This window comes from Haliotis cracherodii, unplaced genomic scaffold (assembly GCF_022045235.1).
Source record: "Haliotis cracherodii isolate W230 unplaced genomic scaffold, xgHalCrac1.p SCAF_1, whole genome shotgun sequence".
Classification (NCBI taxonomy): Eukaryota; Metazoa; Mollusca; class Gastropoda; order Lepetellida; family Haliotidae; genus Haliotis; species Haliotis cracherodii.
Genome location: NW_027266264.1, coordinates 16,825,926 through 16,853,734, shown reverse-complemented (window position 1 = coordinate 16,853,734; position 27,809 = coordinate 16,825,926). Strand labels below are relative to the sequence as shown.

The window sequence follows — 27,809 nt, the reverse complement described above, 5'->3', positions numbered from 1 at the left end:
ATATTTGCTATTACATATATTGGCTAGTGAACAATCCTAATTAGCACCTTCTGATTGATCAATGTACAAAAGACTTATTTATTTGTGTATAATATGCACTCGTGTGTTATGTACACCCTTAATTACGGCAATAAAATTCTTGAAAAATATATCTGTTGTGTATAATACACACAGATTTTTCTTTTGTATCATTTCAGGCTGTCGGCATAAACCACAAACTCTACGATCTTTCAACTCTTTGACCAAAATTATATTCTAACAAGAGCCCCTATTTCTAATTTTGAGAGCGCCCTAGGCGCTTATTATGTCGAATACGGTAATTGTTAGTAATAACCTGTTAAGATCTGTACTGTCAGACTCATCCTCAAACATGTCAGAGCAGTTTTGTTGTATGACACAGAGAGATGTCTATAATACAGGAAGGTAAGGAAGAACTGCTTTCCTGGCTTTGATATTTTGTTTAAATGGAGGCCAACAATCAAGGGAGCCGCTATTATATCATGACAGGCTCAGGCGATGTTGGGACTTATAAGTTCAGTGTGTTGGTTTTGAAACAAATGGCCGTGTGGACAGTTATTTAAGTATAAAAACACCGATAATGTTCATGTTTTTCCAAAAGACAAACATTTTTGGCACTTTGGCATCTGTGTGGTGGGTTGTGAACATACTGACAAACACTGAGATTAAAGGGTTATCAAAATAGATATATTTCTGTTTTCAGATCAAGTTACAGCTCACTTTCATGTTTATATTTGTGTTTGATTAATTTATTCATGAAATGAAAATGTTTTTAAACATTGAATATTACAGTTACAGACATAGATCAAAAGACATGAAATTGCTGTGATGGCATAAATTTGTTATATGTAACACCGACTGGTGTCAATGTATACTCCAATGGTGTTAATGTATACCTCACTGGTGTTAATGTATACCCTACTGGTGTTAATGTATACTCCAATGGTGTTAATGTATACCCTACTGGTGTTAATGTATACTCCAATGGTGTTCATGTATACTCCAATGGTGTTAATGTATACCTCACTGGTGTTAATGTATACCCCACTTAGTGTTAACAATACCCTACTGGTATTAATGTATACCCTACTGGTGTTAATGTATTCCCTACTGATGTTAACAATACCCCAATGGTGTTAATGTATACCCCACTAGTGTTAATGTATACCCAACTGATGTTAATGTATACCCCACTGGTGTTAATGTATACCCAACTGATGTTAATGAATACCCCAATGGTGAGGACATTAACAGTTTCACTGTTGTTGTTTCTGACAGACCAGAATACGTTGTTTAAGATACATGAAGTACATATATCTGTGTCTCACTTCCAGCACCACAGACAAAGAAGAACCCTCCATATTACAGCTACTGAAATCAGGTTTCAACAGAGTAAGTAATTCCCAATGCTTCACGCCAGCTGCCACTGCAGTCACTCCGCTGAATCACTGCACCCCCACATCTATGTTTGGGCTCTAATCTGGGACACAGTGCCCTAGTTGTTAGAAACGAACAGGGACACTGTTGTGTTCAAAACCTCGCGGCTTCTCCTTCCATCGCACCAGTTTTATTTTTAGGCTGGTATTAATACAAAATCTAACCTTTTCACTTTTCATGGTTTGGTCATGTCGTGGTAACATCCTCTACAGATAATATGCCACAGATTTAAGAATCCAACAAGACTTCAAGTATCTGAAGTGTCCACATATACTGATGGACAAAAGTTAGGAAACACATACAAGTATTGCAGAATTTTTTTTATGCTGTATTTATATGGAGACAAGAATGAATGAAAGTTGACCAACGCCACAGTCAGCAATATTCTAGATCTACCCAGCAGCCTGTAAAGAAAGCTAGGCAATCCTGCTGTACCTAGCTTTAGTAACAATCCACGTTATTGGGGCACCACATCTTCCCAAGGCAAGGGAGTTAACTGACTATAAAAGTCCACTTTCAACCCTTGCCAAACTAGGTTGGAATTGTGGAGTTACATTTTGGCAGGACTTATGATTTTATGCATAGTCCAATCAAAATTGAGTAATGAAATTGACATCCAGTTCGTAAACTGCCGTGAAGATTTTGGTCAATTGAAGGATTTGAAAGGTTTGTGTACCGTCAACCAGAGACCTATAATAGATTTGGTTACTGCGTCAACTTAGCATCAACAGATATTTTCCAAATCTTTTCATGTTTTTAATCAAGGTGCTCACATAATTTTATGCACTTTGTGAAGAAAGCCACGTTTTATTACAATATATATCTTGATTATCAATCAGATCTGCTTGACTGGCCGACGCCATTTTGTTTGAAGCAAATGCAAGTGATATGAGTTGTGGAATCTGATTGGTCAATAGGAGGTACATAGAAGGGACATAACTCGTAATAGCCACTGGTGGCGGTACGATTGAACCCGTAAATTCAGCCTAGTTCGGCAAGGGTGGAAACTGGACTTTTACAGTCAGTTAACTCCCTTGCCTCAGGAGGATGGGGCACGGTGACACATGGGTGACAAATTACCACCCAGTCCTCATTAGTGGGTTCTTAAGACAAACATGGGACACTTCACTATCCTGGAATCCAACAGATCTGAACAGAACCAAACCCTGAGGAAAATTTTAGAATCCTGAATGTCACTAAACTGCCGTATAATCTGGGATCATGTTCTGGCTAAATGTACATGGCTTTGTAAAACAAATGCATTCTTTAAAACCCGTTCCCTTATTTCTGTCCATCAGTATAAGTAGCAAAGTAATTGCAACAACAAACTTAAAACCCAAAGTCCAATTTCAATGCCTGAATCACAAGAACCAAATTTCAGATAACAACAAACATATTTTGGCAGTTCCCTGGAGATGCTGTTTTCTCTCTGCTTGGAGTAGCTGACACCTATCACAGCTACCAGATAGTGTTAGCGCTGAGATAGAGATGCTAACAGATGCTTGCAGAGGCACATGGCATGGAGTAGGAAATGATTCCACATTGCAGACTGGAGGATAATGAGTCCATTCCAGTCAGACTTCACTAAGCACCAATTTTCTTCATGAGAGGCCTCTTATGTTAAAAAAAGTTGCAAAATAATATCATAATAATTCTTTTGAGAAAATTGAGTCCACAGATTTTATTAATTTGTTTCCACAAACAGATATGACTTAAGGTTATTGTACTCAAACTTAGTGTACAGTGGGAGAAATAACTGTAGTAGATTCAGCAATAGTGCTGATGCAGTCAACTCAATGGCTTGTTTTATTGATGGCAATATGTATCGGTCCATTACCTGGGGGGGGGCAAGGGTCTTTTCAAAGGTCAGTGTTCTGAACATGTCAATCAAAGGTCATGAAGGACTTGCTCAGTTCAATGACCTGCAGACACTCATTTCAGTGGCAAGTTATCTTGACCAGATAATTCTGTTGAAGAGCTCCTACCGGATCATCTGTGCTGTTGTAGACTTCATTTGTACAATGTTGGCGGCAAATGATAGTATTAAATGTAGGAACACTTTAAGTAAGAACCCTATCAATAAAAAACATGTTTTATACATAAAGTACATCTCTCTTTCATTGTGACAGAGATAGAAATAAGACAATGCGTAAGACCTTGATGTTTATTACGAATACTTCTTCCAGAGATACATAGAGAAGACAAATGTTGGGAGCTGCATCAACGAGTTGCTGTCGCTGGAGCATGGCGAGGTTCGCTCCCAGATCAAGCTGAAGGCCTGCATCGCCCTCTTCACAGCGTTAGACAATGTGTCTGATGCTGTGGAGATTACAAATGAAGAGAATGAAATTCAGGTCAGATACTGTTCTTGGCTCTGCAGCTCCATCAACTTGTGGAGTTGTCCATTTCCCTTTCCATCTGAGATTCTGAGGCATTGACACAAGTGGTGCTACAGTGCTTCATGTCCTATTTGTAATGATACAAATCTTTATTTAAGAAAGAAACGACGAGTGGGTATTGTTTATCGTACAATGAAACAATACAGGGAGCCCCGAGTGGTTTATTCTTCCTGCAGTGTTTTATTGTACGCTAAACGACCATGAGTCATTTATTTCTTATATAAGATATCAATATTATCCTTAAGGATGTCAATAAATTATACAAGCTTTAAAAACATGTACCCATACTTAAATAAGGATGTCTCCCTGAATATAATCTGACCTTGGCAATGTTGGACAACTCTATTTTATGTACAGAGGGGGTAACTTTGGTATTCTCACAATTTTTACATTGATTATCTGCACTTTTTCCCCCAATACCGATAGTCATATCTCTCCCACTTTTGGGTGTGATTGTTCGGCCATTGCGTTCACCTGTGCTGTCCAGTCACATCTATGGGGAACAGCTCACTAGACACTTCCCTCTCAAAAACAACAACGTCCAATTTATGATGTCAGTTGCAAGTGCATGTTCGTATCTCCAGAAATGACATCATGGTAGAACAATGTTTTATCATTAAATAAACCACGCTTCGTACTTCATTGTTCTCCGCGATTTATCCCATAGCTATCTTATATAATAACATAACAAACAAACATAGAGTTCTTGTAATTACTTGTATCAAACTTGCTGGGATGGTCAGTTGCCTGCACCGATCGCTGCTTTATCCCGAGACTGAGTGTATTGATGTATAACTTTCTCTCATACAGTATGTGAATCATGGGTATGAACGGCTGACGGGCTACACAAGCGAGGAGGTGTGTGGCCAGGATGCACGGGAACTCCCCAGATCCGATAAAAATAAACCTGACCTGCAAGAAACCATCAACGGGCAGCTGAAGAAGGGGAAGGTGAGCTTCTGTACCTAATATATACTCTCCCATCTCACGATGATCCATGTGTGTGAACATGGCATCATGGACTGAGGGACAAACTGTATGATTGTTGTTGCAAGCTACGTCGTTCATATAATTTGGCCATCATTCATACTCCAATGAACTCACACAAAGTGAAATTGAAAGATGATTGCAAAGATTTGTCAAACAGATGCTAAGATAAATTCATAGATAGTCTTATATTGTCACTATCAGTCTAGACACGAATTTAGTCGATGCTACTATAGGTTGGAGTTTCTTCATTTTGTTCATTAGGATGTAGTTAAACTCTCAGATTTATCGCAATGTATGCCAAAATGCTAAGTTCAAGATTAAAGGGTCTGAATGATAGGAAACAACGCTTCTGTATTTATTCCTGCTAGGGAATTCCCAGGAGTTTCCCCAGCATTGTGGAAGTAGTCAATCAGTGTTTACGTCATTTCAAGAATACAGTCTCATGAAAAATGTATGCATGTCAAAATATGTGGATCATACACTTAATAACTTCAGTTTTAAAGTCATGTGACAGACCTTTCATCCAATGAAAAAGCTGTGTACCATGTAAGCTTCACTTTAAAAATATAAGTTAAATGTAATGTACAAGGAAATTAAGTCACTTAATCCAGCATATCATTTTTTTATTGAATTATTGATAAATGTTTTTCAACTCAAAACAGGTAAAGCTTAAGGCAAACAAGGATATCAAATTATTATTGATACACTTGTAACGTTGTATGTTGTATTCCATGCTTTCCTTCACATTCAGTATTGGGAAGGAACGTATCACACAAGGAGGAAAAGTGGGGAGACGATACCGCACCACTGTAGGGTGGCACCAGTATTAGGACCAGGGGGGTAAGCCAATATTTTCTGGTCATTCTTTTATCCATGAATGTATGAACTATATACGACCATTATATGATCTGGGCGTTTCTTACGGTGATATGGCTGAAATATTCCTAGAAGCTGTGTAAAACTCAAATCACTCACTCAAGTAATGTCTTGGTGTCCCCTGCCACAATAAGGCTGAAATGTTTCTAAAAGCAGTGTAAAACCCAACTCACTCACTCACTGTGCATAGTGTGATCCTAACCTACCCAATATGTTTGTTCTGTCATCAGAATCAAGCGAACATTGACAAGATAACTGTATATTAGGTTTATTACTTCTTCTATTTGTGATCTCAGCCAGAGGTGACCTTCACACTGACCTGCCCAAACTTTATCTGAACTTTGAGCAGAGTCATTTCTCTTATCAGCATTAAACTTATGGTATCCTGCTTTTGAGGTCTTGTTACTTTTTAATGAATAACAAATGTGGGATGCATAAAAGTGTTTATTAACACTTGTGTACATAACAATATTCCTTGCATTGTACTTCCTTGTTGGGTGTAAAGATCTCCAGTATGATGCACTATTTTAAGTTCATTGCCTACCTTATTGTGGCCCAGGGTGGGAATCGGGAGCATTTGGATTCCCCAGTGACGTGATGTGAATTGGTGCTCACTAGTTTGTCTTTTGTCCAGACGTCCATTTAGGGGCAGTGATGAAGCTGGAGTACTCTTGACCATGTTGTAGAACTGGATTTGCTTATTCACTCCCAACGTTACACTTTTACCCTCTGAAACAATGAGTTAGTCTAAGGCCCATTGTCACCACATGAAACACTTGGGTGGAGGCCATTGTTGCCCCTGTACCACATGAAACACTTGAGTTAAGGCCATTGTTGCCCTGGTACCACATGAAATACTTGAGTGGAGGCCATTGTTGCCCCTGTACCACATGAAACACTTGGGTGGAGGCCATTGCTGCCCTGGTACCACATGAAACACTTGAGTTGAGGCCATTGTAGCTCTGGTACCACATGAAACACTTGAGTTGAGGCCATTGTAGCTCTGGTACCACATGACACACTTGAGTTGAGGCCATTGTTGCCCTGGTACCACATGACACACTTGAGTTGAGCAATGATGCTAAAAGTCAAACTCTGCAACCATGGCAACCTCACTGTGATGTTGACTATTGCTTATGGCTGTCATCAGTTTCGGACTTCCAGGGCAGCCCGTGTGTCCAGCTTTGGCCATGGTCACCCAGATTATTGTTGTGTCATTGTAGTGCCACAGGATTGACATTTCTCACTGTCTCATCCAAACCCAGAGTTAAACGTCTGATGCTGCTGACCAGCATAAAACCATATTCTACCATGACATGGCATTCATGACCAAATCTGAAACCTATGAATTGAAAGCACAGAAGGTTTTTCTCCTACAAAGTGGAAAATCTTAATGAATATGTTGTTTCCCTAATTTCAGGAAAATTTGTCAATTTGTGTCAGTAAGAACATCTCCACTAGATCTCTCCCAGCACATGGACCGAGTCAAGGACTCTGACTACACCCCACTAGCCAATGGTGAGTTGCATAGTAGTCACATGACCTTGACCAAATTACGTCTTCCAGTCAGTGTCAATATAGTCATTGTTTGATACACAAAAGTAAAGATGTAACGTTGTATTCAGACTCTCACACTAGGATTATAACACACTTACAGTAGTCGCTGTAATAAGCACCCTGGGCACTTTGAAAATTGACAATGTGGGTGTGCTTATTAAAAATATACACACCATATTAACTTTGTTGTCAGAGATCAAGCAGATGTTACAAAGTTGATGAAACTAATGTTTTTGCAATAAAACTTACAAGGCAGTTATGTACCACTTCTTGTTGCTGTATACAGAAGAAAAAATGGACTGTCATATAAATGTTGGATCTGGTGTCATGAAGGGGTGCTTGTAAAGATCCTGTAGCAGATTGGTCTTGAAGTTGTTGAGGGGACATTTATTAGGGCAGGTCGGAATGGGAATAGGGAGGAATAGGAACTGTGAATATATATACACTGTCCTTGCTATTTTCCAGGTGGAATCCATGGCTTCCCCAAGCGAAGGGAGTCTGTAGCGAGGGTACACTCCATGACAATAGAGGCTCCGATTACAAAGGTGGGCTATGAGAGTAATGTTTATCGTCATGAACAGTATACAGTGCAAATATACCTATAAGGACTTCCTGTGTAAAAATTATACCTATAAACACCAGTCTGTGAACACACAATACCTATAAACAAAAGTCTGTGTACACACAATACCTATAAACACCAGTCTGTGAACACACAATACCTATAAACACCAGTCTGTGTACACACAATACCTATAAACACCAGTCTGTGAACACACAATACCTATAAACACCAGTCTGTGTACACACAATACCTATAAACACCAGTCTGTGTACACACAATACCTATAAACACCAGTCTGTGTTCACACAATACCTATAAACACCAGTCTGTGTACACACAATACCTTTAAAGAAATACCATGCAGTCTGGGTACACAGTCTGGGTTGTATTTTTTCAAATAAAAAATTGATAAATTTGGAAATTATTTAGGGTCTGGTAATTAAGTAAAGGAAGATGGAGGGAGGAGGGTCATGAAAAATGTTACATTTATTGGTGTGGGGGGCATGAAATAATGTTGCATGAAATGGGTGGTGGTGGGGGTGTGGGTGTGGGTCGTGGTGGGGGTGTGGGTTCAGTTCTAAGACCAATTCCACTGGCCTATCCAACGCTACAATAAATGACCAGTCCCTTAGTGCCAGTGATATTTATTTTGAATTATATTTTTTCATAATTACATATCAGTAACATTTCAAGGGGGCGGTCCGGTAGCCTAGTGGTTTAAAGCGTTCGATCATCACACCTAAGACCTGGGTTCGATTCCCGTCATGGGTACAATGTGTGAAGCCCATTTCTGGTGTCCCCCACCGTGATATTGCTGGAATATTGCTAAAAGCAGCATAAAACCATACTCACTCACTCACTCATTAACATTTCAGGTGATAAACATCATCAACGCAGCCCAGGAGAACTGCCCGCTGACCGTGGTCCAGTCCCTGGACCGAGTACTGGACATCCTCCGCACCAGCGAGTTGTACTCACCATACTTTGCTCAACGTATGAAGGATGAGGACCCCATGACCTCTGACCTTGTTGGCGGTTTAGTATCAGTGAGTGAAGAAACCTTGCTATGTTTATGAGGTCAAGGTCATGCATTTTCCACTGGTTTTATGGCAACCCAATTATTTCACACATTTTCTCTGTAAATACATTTGAAATAGATAAAATTAGAATTGATGTTATCCACTTAGAAATGACATGCACACGATGTGAGGCATTGTAGATTGCAATTTCAATTTTTGGGGTCTTTTGATATTATTTGAACAGATATCAATTACTTAACTTTGACTGTGTATTTCACTATGTTATTTTTTTTATTTCAGCAAAACATGAAACGTCGACTCTCAGGTCACGATACACATATACCCAAAACAAGTAGGTTGAGCATCTATTTTTCTGTTAATGTAAACTTTTATCTATAGTGCTTCCCTCTCTACAGTTGATATCACGAAGAGCAATGCGTGACAAGTCATTAAAATCAATGGATGTTTGAGGTTTTTAGCAATATTAGGGATATCACTGAAATACTGTTTAAATCAGCTTAAAACCAACCCACTCACTCAACTCAACAGACAGGTGATCATTAAGGATCTGTGTATGTTTGAACAGCTTACTCTTCTTAAAAAAATACGCATTTGATAGTGCTGCCAATGGTTGTATTATATCTTTATTCAACTTACAATGGGGGGCATGGGTGGCCCAGTCGTATAAGGAGCCGCGATTCGCTGTGCAGAGTTGCGTCCCCTGGACACGCCAGAAACCTATGATTGTGGGTTCGAATCCCGGTTCACCCCGATTATGTTTCTAGGTTTGTCAGCACCATACCTGTGCTCATGGGTTTCACTGAAGTGGTAAAGGTCTGAGACCTGCATCACTTCGGGCTTTCCTCCCACATTAAGCTGACACGCTGTGATATAACTGGAATACTGTTAAAAGCGGCGTTAAACCCAACTCACTCACTCATTCAACCTACCACGTAACTGTATGCAGAAGGATATGGATATTAGATCAGCTATTGTCCAATCTCATTAAAATCAGATCTTAGTTCTCGCTACTGCTAATCAAAGATCTGAGGACATCCCATTACGGATCACGTCAGACCGACCTTGCGCAAACTTTGACCGACTTTGGAATGACTGACAAGAAGTAGACATTAGCCAATCAGAAGGCAGCTTTCTTGTGCTTTATGGTACTAATTTCAAATTGGTGACTACACCGCGAAACAAATATTGAGAAATTCTCGATTAACATTTGAAACCTCACACCTGAACAAAAGAACATTCTGGAATGGCTAATAGATGTTCTAGATTGTAAGGATTCAGTCATTAAATCCATAACTATCGTTCGGAATACCCCATGTTAAAGTTTTCGAGGTTGCGTGATAAGAAATCACATTCCTACTGTCACTTACATCATCTGGTAAGCAACACTCTGATTGGTTGGATGAAAGGTCCTTCTGACGTGATCCCTAATAAGATGTCCTCAGATCTTTGTTTACCAGTAGCGAGAACTAAAATCTTATTTTAATGAGATTGGCTATTGTCATGCATTTCATGAGCTTTGCTACATGTTTGTTGATATGTTTACTGGGCATGATTGTCTATAGTGCGTGAGTGAGTGAGTGAGTGAGTGAGTGAGTTGCGGTTGAGGGGTTGAGGACGGTGTTGCATGTAGGGAGTGTGTTTGTTTGTTTGCTGTTTAACGCCGCACTCAGCAATATTCCAGCTATATGACGGCGGTCTGTAAATCATCGAGTCTGGACCAGACAATCCAGTGATTGACATCATAAGCATTGATCCACGCAATTGGGATACGATGACATACATCAACCAAGTCAGTGAGCCTGACCACCTGGTAGTCGCCTCTCACGACAAGCATAGTCGCCTTTTACGGCAAGCATGGGTTGCTGAAGACCTATTCTACCCCGGATCTTCACGAGTCATAGGGAGTGTGGTGAGATCCTAGAATCACATCCATTGGAGCAGCATCATTTCTCTGCATCATCTATGTATGTGAAAGTATCTTTTGAACTGATAGATGAAGCTATACATAATACTGGGTATTGTTCAAGACTAATTCAGACCTCAAATGTCAGCCCCAAATGACAGGTTGTTAAAGTTCAGCGGAGGTCGACATGTTGTTTTGTGTGGTGACCTTGGTGACCTCTATGTCCTCAGCTCACCATCCCCATGCTCACATTCCGTCTAGTCCGACTGCCCTGACGCAGATACCAGAAAACATACAGGCAATTCTAGAGAATGAGAAATCCTGGGACTTTCATATAATAGAGTTGGAGAAAGGCACCAATAAAAGGTAAAAACTTCCTTTGCAATTATCAGGGGGCGCCTTCAAAATAGGCGATGTTTATTTTTGCTGTGATTTGAGTCTGTGATAACTCACCTCTTTTGAACACACTCCCAAATAATTATTCTTACTTTTACTAATTTTTTTTAAAGTACTTGCCAGATCATAGCATATTGTTAATTATTGCAATATTTTAAATTGTTTGCCCTTAAGGAAACAGAAGGGATTGCCATCTTCAATCACTAATTATTTTGAAATTGGACATCAGGCTGAAAAAAAATACCGGTAGTAGTCTTGGTTCTCAGGCACCGCACACATCATCATAAAGTTAGCTGCACGTTTCATTTTAATTCCCATTTTAAAAAACCCCTAAATAATCCTTAAATATTTCAAGTCCAACGGTAGTCAAATACTGTATTCCAGTATTTTACTCATCAAGGAATACATTTATTAAGGGAGGCCCTTTCCCAGGTTGATTGTACTGTTTATTTGGTTACATACTAGTTTGAACAACCGAACAAAACAAAAACCACTGCCCGCTCACACTATATTTTTGAAGCCATTGCCTGAGAACCAATTCTTTTATTTTTTAAGCCTTACATTGCAATTGAGTTGAATGTTTGTAAGGATAAACACTGAACATGTTTTATTGTTGAGTAGATAGGTAAGTGGTTACCGTATTCAACGTGATAAGCGCCCCCTGTAATAAGTGCCCACAGTGATATTTGCTAATATATTGGCTAGTGAACAATCCCAATTAGCACCCTTCCGATTGATCAATGTACACAAGAATTCTTTATTCGTGTACAATACACAGTCGTGTGTTATATGCACCCTTAATTACGGGCAATTAAATTCTGGAAAAATATATCTGTCATGTATAATATGCACAGACATTTCTTTTGTATCATTTCACAGCTGTCAGCATAAACCGCGAAATTTACGATCTTTCAACTCTTTGACCAAAATTATATTCTAATAAGAGCCCCCTATTTCTAATTTTTAGAGCACCCTGGGCAGTTATTACGTCGAATACGGTATATAGTTTATTCTACCTGAGAAATCATGGAGAAAACAGTAATGTAATGACGATGCCCGAAGCATACGAAGAATATAAGATCTTTCCATTCTGATTTTTGACTAATTACATTTTTTTCTTGTTTTCAGACCTCTAGTGTTTTTAGGTTTACAAATATTTTCCCGGTTTGGAGTGTGCGAGTATTTGAATATCAGTGAAACCTGTCTGACGAACTGGTTACAGTTGATTGAAGCCAGTTACCATGCCTGCAACCCTTATCATAACTCCACGCATGCAGCCGATGTTCTTCATGCTACGGCATACTTTCTGGATAAGGAGAGAGTCAAGGTCAGATAATTATCTCCCTTTAATTATGCCTTCATCATCATCATCATCATCATCATCATCATCATTACGAATTTGTATAGCACACTTCCCAATTTATAACTACTCAAATACCCTAAGTCCATGATAGATCTTATTATGGCCTCGGTCACTGGATCAGTGTTCACCTGAATTTCATTCCTCCAGGCTCCATAGGGAGTGCAAAACCCAAGCAGCCTGTCAGGCGCTTGACGGTTAACGGTCCCATTACCATCTCCTCCTACCGGGTACCCACCCTCTGGTCTGTAAATAATCGAGTCTGGACCAGACAATCCAGTGATGAGCATATATCCACGCAATTGAGATCGATGACATGTTTGAACCAAGTCAGCGAACCTGTTTCAAGGAGCTGTTGCAGCAGTGTGTGTGATCCAACAATATACCTGGATCACACTCTTGGTCCTGACTTACTGGATGCAGTGATAGAGCTGGAATGTTGCTGATAGCTTCATAAAACAACATTCACCCACTCACTACATGTGTTGCACAAGTGATATGTCGACAACTAAAGCATTCTTTCAGTAATCAAGTAAACTGGACATGATTCTATTATAAAAGGCTCATTTTAAAGATGGATATATAGATCTGATTTTTTTAGTGTAATTACCTGTACATTACAAAAGAAAATATATTCAATGGTAAATCATTCACCAATAGCAGTACTTGTAGATATTAAGGGGGCCATGTGCTCATATTTGCGTCATGCCATACAGAGTTATCTCCCTTTAAGCCACACTTGGCTCCATCCTGTACTGTGATCACTTGTTGCTGCACTGAACTTTCTGACAAGGCAATAATACCCGAGTCAACAGAGAAGAGCCTTTTTTCACTGGTAGATTCAGTGTGATGTAGGGTGTGTCTAGGGCTGCCGAGGGTGTTACCCCACATGCTCCGTAGTCGCTGTAGTCGCTGTAAAAAGCATCCACAGACCCAAGAGCCCCTTAAAACATTTACAAGCCAGTCTGTATATGACATAAAACAGTACTGTAGTGAAGTTTGTTCACTTTACCTCTGAAAACAAATTTAACTCGCTATTTATGGTTTTAACAAACACCCTATTGTCTAAGTGCGGGGTCTTTATTACGGCTAATATGGTATGCTGACTCAAAGTGGAGTAATTGTAATAGTGTTCAAGGAAATGTTAAACCGGACTCTACTGATCATGTGTATTATTTTACAGAATGTGTTCGACCAAGGTGATGAAGTTGCAGCTCTGATTGCTGCTGTCATCCACGATGTTGACCACCCTGCCAGAACCAATGCGTTCCTCATCAACGACAGCAATAGTCTTGCTCTTCTCTATAATGATGTGTAAGATGCCTGCATAAGTAGCATTCATGTTATATATATGCATGAATAACCCTTTCAAAATCAGAACTACCGTGAGTGAGTGAGTGAGTGAGTGAGTATGGTTGCAGTATTCCAACAAGGGGACATCAGAAATGAACTTCACACATTGTACCCATATGGGGATTACTACCTTGAAGGCCAAAATTGTCAAATTCATATAAATCTATATGATTAATGCTTTTTTAACACCCATCAGAAAGGTCAAATTTGGATAATGTTTAAGGATGTTTTTGCATTTTTTGTACATTTATGAAAAGATAACAGTCGAAATTGTATAGCATTGCATATCATAGCAGAGTTTTATTAAAGTTAGTTCATGATGTTCTGAGTTAATGAAAGAATAAATAAAATCATTTTCGAGAAAACACATAGCAAAACTCCTAATTCTTGTGTTGTTTTCAGGGCTGTGTTGGAGAACCATCATGCAGCACTTGCATTCCAACTGACACACAGGGATGAGAATGTCAACATCTTCAAAAACCTTGAGAAGTCAGTACATCAATCTTTTTTTCATGTGAAGACACTATAATCCTTTTCTCCAACACATGCTGATTGCAACAGATTGTTGAAGTTGCCACAATAAAGTGAAGAGTTACTTCACCAGCAACCTGCAACTCAAAACATCAGACCTTTGTGCTGTAGCTGCCATACCGTTCAAGGGTTTGTTTGCCATACAAGGAAGATCCAGTAGGGGGTGCTGGAGTGCAGATTCCCCCTTTTTGAAGATTACCGTATTCGACGTGGTAAAAGTGCCCAGGGAACTCTCAAAGTTAGAAATAGGGGGCTCTTATTGGAATATTATCTTGTCGAAAAAAAACAGAGTTGAAAGATAAATTTTGTGGTTTATGCTGACAGCCTGAAATGTTTATATATACGAGAAATATATTTTTCCAGAATTTAATTGCCCATAATTAAAGGTGCATATAACACACGAGTGTGCGGATTATACACGAATAAATAAGTATTGTGTACATTGATCAATCGGAAAGGGAGCTAATTGGGATTGTTCACGAGCCAATATATTAGCAAATACCGCCGTGGGCGCTTATTAGAGCGGGGTGCTTATTACATCGAATACGGTATATGTAACTGAATCATTTGGCTGCATTTTTTCAACAAGTTTTGGCTTGTAACTGTAACTTGTTTTTTCTAATGAATTACTTGCCATCCAGCTTCTATGTATTTTAAGTGCACCACCTCTTTTAGAAAATGATGTGCACCCCTACTTTTTGAAAAAAGGTCTATTTTGCTTGTTTCCCCAAATTTACTGACAGTGACTGTTTCAGGGACGAGTATCGCCAGATGCGTCAGATGATAATCGACATGGTCCTGGCTACCGAAATGAAGCAGCATTTTGAGCATTTGTCAAAGTTTGTAAATAGCATCAACAAAAGTGCCCTCCGGTCGGAGGAGGAGATGTCGGAGGTATGTCACATGGTCTTTGTATCTAGTGTCCCATACAAGGAAAAATAAGTACCAAACAATACACACATATGATTTAGAGCTGGCCGTCTGCTATAGAAGTAGGATCAGTTTGATGACGGTGATCTTGGCTTGTGATTCTGTTAGTCATAGTTCCTGTCGTAGGACATTATTCTATTCCACAATCTTTATGCAGTCAGTGCTTTTGTGAACTTGATAGCTGCTAAGTAGGAGAATATGTGGACGTCAACTTCTTTATTATGAGGAACACAACGATTTGGAGTATATGCTTACTCCTTCATCAGGGGAATGATCATTTGATGGAGGAGTAAGCATATACTCCGACACATTATGTTCCTCATAATAAAGAAGTTGACATTCATAAATTATCTTCCTTATGTGTATCACTTCTAGGGCTGGGATGGGTAACTTGGGTACTTGTCTCGGTTGGGTACTGAGTAAGACCCGGGTACCCACAGGACTACCTGGACCTGTGGTTAGTCATGTGATATATTTTTAATGACAAAAATTATCTGGAACTCTATAGTCACTAATGTTAGCAGTTCTTTTTGACTACTACACCCATTCCTTCTGACTTTTAGATGTTTGAATAAAAATAGAACTTTAGTCAACTTCTGTGTATGAACCAGATCGTTTTATATGTGTATCTAAATACATTTTGCCAGGGCTACGTTCAAACTTTTCCCAGTCGGACAGAACCATTCCTAAGCACTGCTCATTCCCATTATCTATAAACTCCTTATGAATTGTACAGTGTGTTAGCGCTATATCACCTTCATGTTCTGCACTTGTGCGCACCCTATAGTATTTGTCTTGACAAGATTATTAACCTCAAATCATCTTTGACAGGTTTTGTTTGAAGTGGCTCCCACCATTGGGAATATCGACCAGGACCTGGTCTATCCAAAATTCAGAAAACTTGTCTGATTGGTTTGTTTTGTTTGTTGTTTAACGCCACACTCAGCAATATTCCCGCTATATGACGGTGGTCTGTTTATAATCGAGTCTGGACCAGACAATCCAGTGATTAATGTCATGAGCATCGATCCTCGCTATTGGGATTAATGACATGCATCAACCAAGTCAGCGAGCCTGACCACTCTATCCCGTTAGTCGCCTTTTACGCCAAGCATAGTCACCTTTTCTGATTGAAAAAGAGGCTTATTAGAAACATTATTATTCATATTTGTGACTTATATTTCAAGAATGTTTTTGCTTAAATGATCGATGTAAATGTCAAGGATGCCCTGCTTCTGTTACAGAGCAGTCACACATCTCATGACACGCTGCTGTCCGTGGCCCAGCTGTCCACCCCGGAGAACCGCATCCTCATCAAGAGGATGTTGATCAAGTGTGCTGATGTCTCCAACCCTGTACGCCCCATCGACCTGTGTGTGGAGTGGGCCAAGAGAATAGCTGAGGAGTACTTTAGTCAGGTGGGTGGTCCTCCTTCCTCCTGGTGGGCTATCTACAGTCGAACCTCGTTGTGTCAAACATGGATGTGTCAAATTCCTGGTTGTCCCAAATATCCAAATTAAAAATTTCCCCAATGCCTCAAACTCTGGAAAACTCCAGGTCACCCATGAGGTTTGACTGTAGTTGAATGATGAGATCAACCTATTCTCTTTTATATTTTGATGTGGTTCATTGTTGATTAAACACTACTAAATGTAGCATTTAATGGATGATAAACCACCTCAAAATTAATAAACAATTAGGTTTATCTCCATTCTACCATGACTAAATGCGTTTTGTAAAACCGACTCTTTTTCTTATGCACATAATCAGTGCAGTGATGTGGTCAGTGGTAGATATGGCTCATTAACCACATCAAACTAAGTTAAATTAACCAATCAAATTAGGTCATCATTCAATGTCATAGTAGAATTATAGGTCTCAAAAGCTGGCCGGTATGAAATCAACGTTAGACGTTTCTTTGGTGAATTTAGACAGGTGAGGTGAAATGGGGTTTAACGTTAAGATTATTGCACTTACATGCCGACATGCATGCCTGTGTGTGTGTGTGGCTGCCTGTACTAGTCCAGACTGATGATTTATAGTGTTAGTGCACAGAGATACCATGTCACAGTTTACCATGAATACCCCACTCAGACACAGTGTACTAACTCTGAGCCGACAGGGTGACAGCAAGTACCATCTTTTAACGTCTTTTGGTATGATGTGGCCGGGGATCAAACTGGGTGGATACACTACCACTAGACCATGGAGGCGGTCTAATTTAGACAGAATACGCTCATATTTATTGTGTGATATGTAGTATGTCTACAATCTATGTCACTTTACTGTCCACATTGAGCTGACATGCCGTCATATAACAGACATATAAGTGTACAAAATGGCATGAAGTTCAACTCACTCACAATGTTTTTAACATGTTTGTCTCAGATTTGGTATTTGGTATATTTGATAGTACATTATACAATACCTAACCATCACATGCAATTAAGTCAGTGTTGAAATTTGGTTGATCTGAGGAAGCTACGCAGAAAAAGATTTTACCAACATGGATTCAACATTGGCCTTTTGATATTTGAAAATATGTTGAAATCTGACATTACTTCAACACTGATATCTGATGTTGTTTCAACGTCAGTTCAACTTTTCAATCAAACTAAGAATCAATGCCATTCAAACATTAAGCACATTGTTTCAATACATCTGATGTCTGATGTTTATTCAATGTTGACACTTCAACATCATCACATCTTTCTGATCCAACCAAAAATCACTGATTTTTCAACAATGACGCCTGACATTGATTCAACATTGTTGAGCCTGTTAGGTTTGTTGTTATTTAACAATTATCTCTTTGATGTACATGATTCTTCTGGCCTGTAAAGATCCGGGGTAGAATAGGTCTTCAGCAACCCATGCTTGCCGTAAGGCGACTATGCTTGTCGTAAGAGGCGACTAACAGGATCGGATGGTCAGGCTCGCTGACTTGGTTGATGCATGTCATCGATCCCAATTGCATAGATCGATGCTCATGATGTCAATCACTGGATTGCCTGGTCCAGACTCGATTATTTACAGACCGACGTCATATAGCTGAGTGCGGCATTAAACAACAAACAAACAAACAAACAAACATGATTGTTCTATTTATACCAATTCTGACAAGCAAAACAGTCTTATTCCCCTGGTCAGCTTCTCACGCCCCCCATCACATTCCAGACCGACGAGGAGAAGGATCGGAAGCTTCCTGTAGTGATGCCGGTGTTTGACCGCAAGTCCTGCAGTATACCCAAATCTCAAACCAGCTTCATTGACGTCTTCATCCAGACCATGTTTGAAGCATGGGATCGTAAGTACTAGTAGTGTGCTTGACGTAAGACCTGAGTCAGAGTAGGAAAACGTGGAGCAATGGTAAGTACTAGTACTGTGATTGTAGTATGATCAGAACAGGAACAAGAAGAGGTCAGTGGATCGTAAGTACTAGTACTGTGATTGTAGTATGATCAGAACAGGAACAAGAAGAGGTCAGTGGATCGTAAGTACTAGTACTGTGATTGTAGTATGATCAGAACAGGAACAAGAAGAGGTCAGTGGATCGTAAGTACTAGTACTGTGATTGTAGTATGATCAGAACAGGAACAAGAAGAGGTCAGTGGATCGTAAGTACTAGTACTGTGATTGTAGTATGATCAGAACAGGAACAAGAAGAGGTCAGTGGATCGTAAGTACTAGTTCTGTGATTATAATGACAATCAGAACAGGAAAGGTCATTCTTGCTTTGGAGATAACTTATTCAAATTCATTCAGACTATTATTTACATGTGATCCCTGGAATTCTTTAAATTTTGAAAAAAAGATCCTTGGATAGTTGGATATGGAAAACTAAAGTTTATTTACTTATAAAATATTTGGTTTACCCTAAATTTTAAAATAATGTGGAACAAATATTTTGTTGAATTGCTTTCTCCCAACTTATAATTATTGAGATCACTGAAAACTTAATTTCATATGTCTGATATACTTCGATGTAATAGTTACCTGCTATACTTTATATTCTTGCATAGTAACTTTCAGGCACATGTTTTTTTGGTGCAAATGAGCATAGCATTTGTGTTTGATTAAAACATTGCTTGATCTTTTAAGTTTTTTCGCCTAACTTAGATTATATTTTTGTCAACTGTTTTCAGATTTCTTATCCAAAACCATAGGGTCAGTGGTAGATCCTTAAATATGAATAAATTGTGCAAAAATATTTTAATTAGATCTTATAAAAGTACAGTTGAATGAAATAAGAATTCTTAAAGCCTTGACATGAAAGTACATGTAAATGTGTTGTTTTATGATACGTCAGTGTATTTTGTCCCTTCCTATGTTTACCTGCCTTGAAGTAATTTTAATTACTGGCGTTAGTTAACAGACTCCACCAAAAGAAAAATACTTTCTAAAAAATATTTTTAAAACAAATTAGAGTTGTGCAATGGCTGATTTGTAAACCAAATACTTAAGAAGAAGGTACAACTGGTGTTGAGTGGTTCATGCAGTCAAGTGTGTGTCCTGTATTGCAGAATTCAGTGACATCCCAGAGCTGATGTCCAATCTCCAGGACAACTACAAGTACTGGAAGGAAAAGGAAGAGATGGAGAAAGAGGGGGAAACTCAGGACAACAGCATCCAAGATGACTGTAGTGAACAGGACAGCATAGACGCCGATTCTGGCAAAACATGATCTAGCCTCCATCTCCCTGGCAACACGTCTTACTTACCTCCCTGTTAAGAGAGCGCCACATTTGATGGCAGCCATCTTCTAGTCGGTTGGAAGGAGATATTCACCTCAAGACTAATTCAACTTCTAGCCTAGATACTACTTGCCCACGACTATTTTGTATCTGGGAGGATATATTTCTGTATGTGAAAAATGGAAATTGAAGTTGTTCTTGTGCCAGTGACGGTTGTTTTAATTCTTGAAGGAAGTAATGCTGAAATAAATACACCTATTTCAAAATGTCAACGGGAAGAATGAAGTCTTTCAAGAATGATGGTTTTATCAAGGAAATATTTGATTCCATCCAAACAGATACCAGATCAAGAACTGCACAATTTGGAGTAGGTACTACAATGACCTACAAATGGGCTGTGTTTCATCATAACAGTATCTTTCCTTGGAAAGTGTTCCATTAGACGCAATACCTACAGAGAAATGTGATTGTATAAATTGTTTGAAGGAGTATATATATATATTTGTGAATGTAAATTCTATCCCATCCCTCCATGTTGGAGCAACTGGTTGTATCGTCTCCGTTGCCGAGACGTATGACCATCAAGGCCTCATCAAGGAGCTGCGATAGGTCACTGCATTTACAGAAACAGTCCTGGTCAAGGCAGAATATGATGAAGTCACCATGATGATGAGACTGCAGCCACCTGATGGTCATCCTGGGACTGGACAGCAGGCCATGTCCATTCATCATAGCTTTATGTCTTTTTTTATGCTATGGACATGAGGATTCAATAAGAAGTTTTCAATCCTGACTTATAAGAAGAGAAGGCCAAGTATTTTGTCATGTGATTATTTATTTTGAAATTACTGTCATTTCAGGATAAGGACAAATAGTCATGGTTATGAAGTCAAGTGAGGCAATTTTATAAGTGAATCTGTCTCCTTTTTTATGTCCTGGTATACACAGGTAAAACACAGACTGATGATGCAAGCAGGATAGATACAATACACAGTTATGTCAACTAACTACACCAACTGTGTACTAGGGTGTAGGATGTGAAGGGAAAGTCAAGTGGTGAAAACATTGATTTGACACGCTAAAGACTAGATGTGGGACGATACACCAATGCATCGGAGGATCGCGATTTTTCACTTCTCGATACAAGTAGGGATCACAGTCACACACAAAGTAAAAAATATCAATTCTGACCTTAAATGTTTGATTTAATTACTGTTCCACTAAACACTTATCAGTAGTGCAAGTTAATAGTGAAAACATAAATATCACATTTGTTGTGCCATACTTGACATCCTAACTGTAAATCATCAGTATGCCAAGTATTTGGCTTTCTATGAAAAAGATGGCTTACGCACCACAGATAAGTGCACATGCAAGTATCGTGATACATATCGCATCGTGAGGAAGGTATCGTGATACGTATCGGATCACACAGTTGGAGTATCGTCCCAGTCCTACTAAAGACCCACGTTCAGTGTGTCAAACCCATTTTTGATGTCTTCAGTCTCCAAGACCAAACTCACTCAGACCTGACATTATAAGATAAGCATGATTAGTGAATATATGTGATCCAACTGGAGAAAGGGACTTTATGGAGGCTGGGATACAATTGTCGTGTGACTCAAAGAAAGATGTTTGATGTTTGATTGTATGTTTGACGTCAGCTAACTTCTGTGTGGACTGTTAAAAAATATCCTATTTTTCTTTTGTTAGTTTGTTAGGTTAAAAGACCATGTCAAAACATTTCAGCATTCATGTCTACTTTCAATTAAGCAGACATTATATTTAAAAACTGCAACCATTACATAAATAGTTTTATGTCTGAAAATGGGACTTTGCAGAAAGTGAGTCCAAATGTTTGATGTCATGCATCTCAGTGATAAACATCAATGGAAGATTATGAATTGATTTGTATGGTCCTAAGATACCATAGTATTCAAATAGATTAAGAAGTCAATATGTGATTTTTTCACCCATAAGGTCCCTTGTCTCCTGGTTGGTCACATATATTGTCAATGCAAGAGAATAACCAGTCTAGACGTTCCACTGAAAAAGATTAAATTTTGGCGTAAAAGGACAAATAGCTGTGAAAATTATATGAATTGACCACTGGAAATCTGTGATGACATCAGACATAAAGGAAATCATTTCACATCTGAGAAACCAAACTCCCCTCTTGAATACTGTAATTATCACAGTTCATATCTAGAAATACTCTGTAAGCAACAGCACCCACCAAATCACTAGAACTAAGTGTAAAAATGTGAAGGGTCTTTCTTGGAGAACATAATAATGGGCGATGGAAGTACCCCAAGAAGATAGTCTTCTCCAGGTAACATAGCAGGTATGTGCAAGTCTTCAGGGTCATACAGTGACGCATTATTTGGGTCAGATTTTCGTAACGCTTTTGAAATACGACTCCTGGGATTTTAAAATGCATAATTAATGAAGAAATCTCTTGTATACAAACTTACTGGCACTCATGGGTATATTATGTTTCACCTGTTATTTTAAATTTCTCAGGTGTCTATATAAAATTCTGCATTCATGAAGATTAATATTTCATTAGTCCATTTGAAGAAGAAGAATTTTCATGAAACCTATAGTAACCGTTATCTACATGTTATCTATTTATACTGCTCAACTACAGCAATCTAAAGATGTCCAGGGATGGATAATAATGTCTAAATATGTGTTCAGATAAAGAATGAGGCTTTTCTGCATATCATGCGTGGTATTTGTAACAAGCATTTCTAAAGTGATTGTTATTTGTGAAGTTTCAATAATAATTTCTGATCTATGAGAAGTTGAAAAAACTCACATTTAGTCAGTTGACCATTACTCTGTCAATGTCTTGAAAAAGGCAGAGAGAGATATTTTTTTCAGTGAGTGAGTTTATACCTGGGCAAAAAATATATAAATTTGGTCTGAAGGCAGAAGGTTGTGGTGGTCTGCAGTTTGCTGTGCAGAGTTGCCTCCCTTAACAATGCCAAGGTCTGCTAATCATGGGTTTAGTTCACAGATCATCAGAGTTGCCTCCCTTAACTGTGTCAGCGTGTGCTAATCATGGTTTTGATTAACAGATTACAGTTGCCTCCCTTAACCGTGCCAGAGTGTGCTGATCATGGGTTTGATTCACAGATTCACCTTGATTAGGATCCCTAGCCTGACAACACCATATCTGTGTTTGTGGGTTTCACCAAAATAGTAAATGACTTAGATATAACTGAAATACTGTTCAAAGAGGTCAAAAACCCTTCTCACTCACTGGAATACGATATTATGTCCCAGGGAACCAAATGTATTTATTTCTCACCAAACATGCCACATAATGTTATACTAATGTGAATTCAATGCAATTAAATCAAGCAGTTTTCAAACTGCATGTATTTCTGCATTGTTTAGCCGTGGTAAAGGATACCTGCAAGATTGTCTCTGGGCAGTATTTTTGTTTTTTAAGATTGTCCAAGGTACAAACCTTTGATACATTGACGGCTGCGGTCAGTCCTATGATATTTTCATGTGAACACATGGCATCCTAAATTATTTTTGTTGTTACCTTCCCAGTTTTGTTGAAGACTACCATCATTGATGTTTATCAGAGGGTAAATTTCAAATGATTAGCTTTAGAGAGTATTTTTATAGGTTGGTTCTATGTGAGTGTAAATTAATCATCTGTCTTGTAAATGAAAATGGTCATATGTATGTATAAATATTTCAAAGCATCAATTTTATACATGTTACTTTATTCAGTGTTTTTAGTTGAAGCATTCTGAAGTTCATAATATTTGAATGCTGATGCCAGGACAGTATAATACCGTAACAGGAGCTGTCTGAGGATCAGTTTGTTCAATAAAACAACCACCCTTTTTTTACCTTCAAGTTCATGATATTTCACCAACTGCCATGAAGGTCATGGCTGTGTTTATTACCATCAGTTACAATGTTTGTGAATCATTATTCTGAATCCTCATCTTTGCATCACTGACATATTTCACATTGAAGAGATTTGGTATATTCATGTTAATGAGTTTAGGGGTGGAATGATAGGTCTGTGTACAATATGTCTTATTTGTGATGTCATACAAGCTAGAAATTTAAGATTAAAACACATATTTTACAGATAATCATTAGTTTGTTGTGAATGATATCTGTGCGTGACAAATTCTATTTAACTAAACAGTTTGTTGTTTTTAGGGAAAAAAACCCAGTTTTTCGCAGACCAGTTCATATGGAAGATAATTTGATGGACTTAGAAATGTAAATTTATGTTACCAAATTTTCCATACAGAATTGTTTTCTTCATAAATGATACAGCGATATGAGTTCAGTTTTCCTGTTTTACATCCCACATGTTGAAAAAGTTGTTTTTTTTAATAAGATGTTGGATTTCTTTTTTTCATGTATAATTTCTATTTGGATTAAAATGTTATTTAAAGAGGATTATACAATATTAACCCTGGCAACAATGGAGGTTTGCCTCCTACCTCCTGACATTGGCACCCAAGAACTCTGGACAACAACAAATGGACGATGTCTGACCAAACACCTCAACAACAACTTTTTAAAATCGTTTTTCAATTACAGAAGAAAACATTTTGAGATCAGAGGATCTTTAAACCTAGAAACAACTAAGTGTGCCGTTATGTGCTTCATGAAATCTTTATATATACTACTCAAAAGAACTTAAGGAACACCTTTTTTTTATATGACAATAGTTAATCTGTATTATGGCCCATAACAGATACCTATAGTCATATGAAAAAATTGGGCGTTCTTTAACTTCTTTTGAGTAGTATACCTTGCTGTTTGTAGGAAGTCAGTGAGAAGCTGTGTCAGTACCAGCACAATAATGGTAGTATGTTTAATAATTACGTATCACGGTACATGAACCAATCATTTCACCCCTAATACATATTAGTCTGTGATAGTGTTTATTTGTAAATAATGATTTTTCTCAATTCTGACTGTTTGCTTAACGTCTGCATTTGCCAAGGCTGAATCAAGGTTCAACCTTTGACCTCTTTAGTCTGTTTTGCATATATGCATCGTGGTCAGTTGTGATATGTGATACTCTGGTTGATGTCCTTGCTATTCACAATACTACAACATGTACATCGCGTGGGACGTATAGACTATATTTACATAGTTATCATTAAGAAGTCAAAATATGATGAAAATTTTTCTTATTTTTAATACTTCGCCGTGTAGTTTGGGAAGCTAAGGTCAGCCTTGTGTCCTTCATATTTTCTTCTGTTGTATAGTATGACAACTTTGATCTTAGTTTTTAAGTATCATGTGTTTTTATTCAGTTGCTGAATTGAACAGTACCGGTAATCTTTGTCACCACTTATACTTAATCACCCAAAGACACTAACTGTGTGGAATATGGTAGTTTGACATCCCCCTTAGACAACTGTGTGGAATATGCTCGTTCGACATTAAAAATGTCACAAACTATGTGAACCTCATATATTAATATTACTTAAGGGATGTATATATGCATACATATATATGATTGTTCACGTTGAGAAAACATACAGGTATATGCATTAGTAGACATATCAGCTGGATTACCACTAGAATTAGTCCAGTGTTTTACAATGAAAGTTTCTGACATGTCAGCTTAGTTATTATATTCTCAACAAGTACAGATGTCTTCACTTGAATCATGCTGACATTGTGTTAAGGTGAGGTGGGGTGGGGTGAGGTGAGGTGGGGTGAGGCGAGGCGAGGCAAAAATGTGTTTCACGTCACGTCCAAGATTATTGCACTATTATAGCTACATCCATGCACATGTGTGTGTGTGTGTGTGTGTGGCTGCTTGTAATAGTCCGGACTAATGCTGATTATATAGTCCTAGCCCATTGAGATACCATGCCGCAGTTTGACATGAATACCTCACTCACACACAGTATACTGACTCCGAGCCAACCAGTCCTTGTTTGAGCCCCTCAATGCCGAGCGCCAGACAGGGTAACAACAAGTACCATCTTTTAACATCTTTTGGTATGACACGGCCAGGGATCAAACTCCAGACCTTCCGCCCAGTGGGCGGACGCTCTACCACTAGACCACGGAGGCAGTCTGACATTCTATTAAACACACTGAATGGAAATATGAATACAGACACTGATAGCTGGCGAGGCAGTGTCAAGATTAGGAATTGTTTAGTAAGCCTCCTTTCTAAAGGCAACATTATGTAGTGAATCATATTTTGTTGTGCTTGAGAAATAGACAAGTCTACAGACTGTCAAGGTCAAGGAGACCAAAGAACATCTAATGTGCCAAGCAAAATATTCTTGTCCCAAGTTTAACATATGTGGAGTGATATTGACAGGGTCTGAGAGTGAGTTGTGACTACGGGGCAACAATAACACATCAAGTACAGCAGGGCCACTAACCTGGCACTATGCAATAACAAGACCATCTTGATAGGAATCTTGACAATCACTCAATATGACATGCATCCCCTAAACAAGGCTATATCCAAGGGGGGAGACTACAGACAGACTACCGTATTCGACGTAATAAGCGCCCCGCTCTAATAAGCGCCCACGGCGGTATTTGCTAATATATTGGCTAGTGAACAATCCCAATTAGCGCCCCTTCCGATTGATCAATGTTCACAAGGATTATTTATTCGCGTACAATATGCACTCGTGTGTTATATGCACCGTTAATTATGGGCAATTAAATTCTAGAAAAATATATCTGTTGTACATAAACATTTCAGGCTGTCAGCTTAAACCACAAAATTTATCTTTCAACTCTGTTTTTTTTTCACCAAAATGATATTCTAATAAGAGCCCCCTATTTTTAATTTTGAGAGCGCCCTGGGCGCTTATTACGTCGAATACGGTATGTGTAAGAAATTTGACTACCTCTAAACTGGGACGTTACTAGCTTATTACATTAGACCAGCTTTTTTCCTTCTTTTTGAGGAGGCAGAGAGTGCAGATTAGTTTAATTCTTTTTTGTCTTATTGGAAATAAGTCAAGTGGAAGAAGGCAAAATAAAACATAAAATATAGGTTGGTTTAATACCTTGTTGAAATAAAAGATTTATGAGAAAGCATATATTAAATTGCACACAGAATTTTTAGAAATTATTATGTACCATCCTTCTGCCCCAAGAAATATTTCAAAAGTCCATTTAACAAATTTGATTGTCATAGTACTTGTTGCCGATAAAGGAAAGGATGGTTTTGATCACCAAATACTGTTTATATTAAAAGGCTTTGTTCAAGAGTTACATTGTCAGCTTTGTCATGCACCTATTTGCTGTTAAGATTTTCCCACAAATGTAGCTGGCTAACAAAACCATTCATCAGTAAATACAACCACGAATGACACACTTCAACATGTTCTGTTAATGACTCATATTATATCACTGTTAACATATGAAAATATGGATCCTTGTCTGTTACTGTTCAGATTTTAATATTATTAAATCATATATTTGATATTTGTAAATATATATTATTGAATCTATTTTTTTGTTCAGAGTTAATATTTTACTTCTTCTTTGAATAATAAATAATAATTATCTTAATTTTCAGACTGTAAATAGGTTTTCATTAAATATTCATGGTCTTCGATGTGAAAATGTCTTAAAACGTGGCACACACAATAGGCATGAAAGCTAGGGTATTTCCGAGAGATATGCCATGTAAGATATATACATATACAATGTATATATATTTTCTTGGAAGCAACTGAGCAATATTGACACTGTACAGTTAGTGGACAATGGGAAAA

General features: G+C 38.3%; 1 protein-coding gene across 3 annotated transcripts in view; it reads left to right on the top strand.

Moving 5' to 3' along the window:
- LOC139473647 (high affinity cAMP-specific and IBMX-insensitive 3',5'-cyclic phosphodiesterase 8B-like) overlaps nt 1-25,749 on the top strand; it is a 229,089-nt gene extending 203,340 nt beyond the window's left edge. For all 3 annotated transcript variants that reach the window (XM_071256338.1, XM_071256330.1, XM_071256347.1), the window contains 16 exons: nt 1,353-1,410; nt 3,642-3,809; nt 4,665-4,805; nt 5,596-5,684; nt 7,141-7,238; nt 7,743-7,822; nt 8,718-8,888; nt 9,162-9,213; nt 11,016-11,151; nt 12,310-12,508; nt 13,725-13,855; nt 14,297-14,383; nt 15,181-15,319; nt 16,600-16,773; nt 18,533-18,662; nt 19,879-25,749. In XM_071256338.1, the coding sequence (XP_071112439.1) occupies nt 1,353-1,410; nt 3,642-3,809; nt 4,665-4,805; nt 5,596-5,684; nt 7,141-7,238; nt 7,743-7,822; nt 8,718-8,888; nt 9,162-9,213; nt 11,016-11,151; nt 12,310-12,508; nt 13,725-13,855; nt 14,297-14,383; nt 15,181-15,319; nt 16,600-16,773; nt 18,533-18,662; nt 19,879-20,039 (2,014 nt within the window). In that variant the 3' untranslated portion in view covers nt 20,040-25,749. The remainder of the gene's footprint in view (nt 1-1,352; nt 1,411-3,641; nt 3,810-4,664; nt 4,806-5,595; nt 5,685-7,140; nt 7,239-7,742; nt 7,823-8,717; nt 8,889-9,161; nt 9,214-11,015; nt 11,152-12,309; nt 12,509-13,724; nt 13,856-14,296; nt 14,384-15,180; nt 15,320-16,599; nt 16,774-18,532; nt 18,663-19,878) is intronic.
- The last annotated feature ends 2,060 nt before the right edge of the window (nt 25,750-27,809 follow it).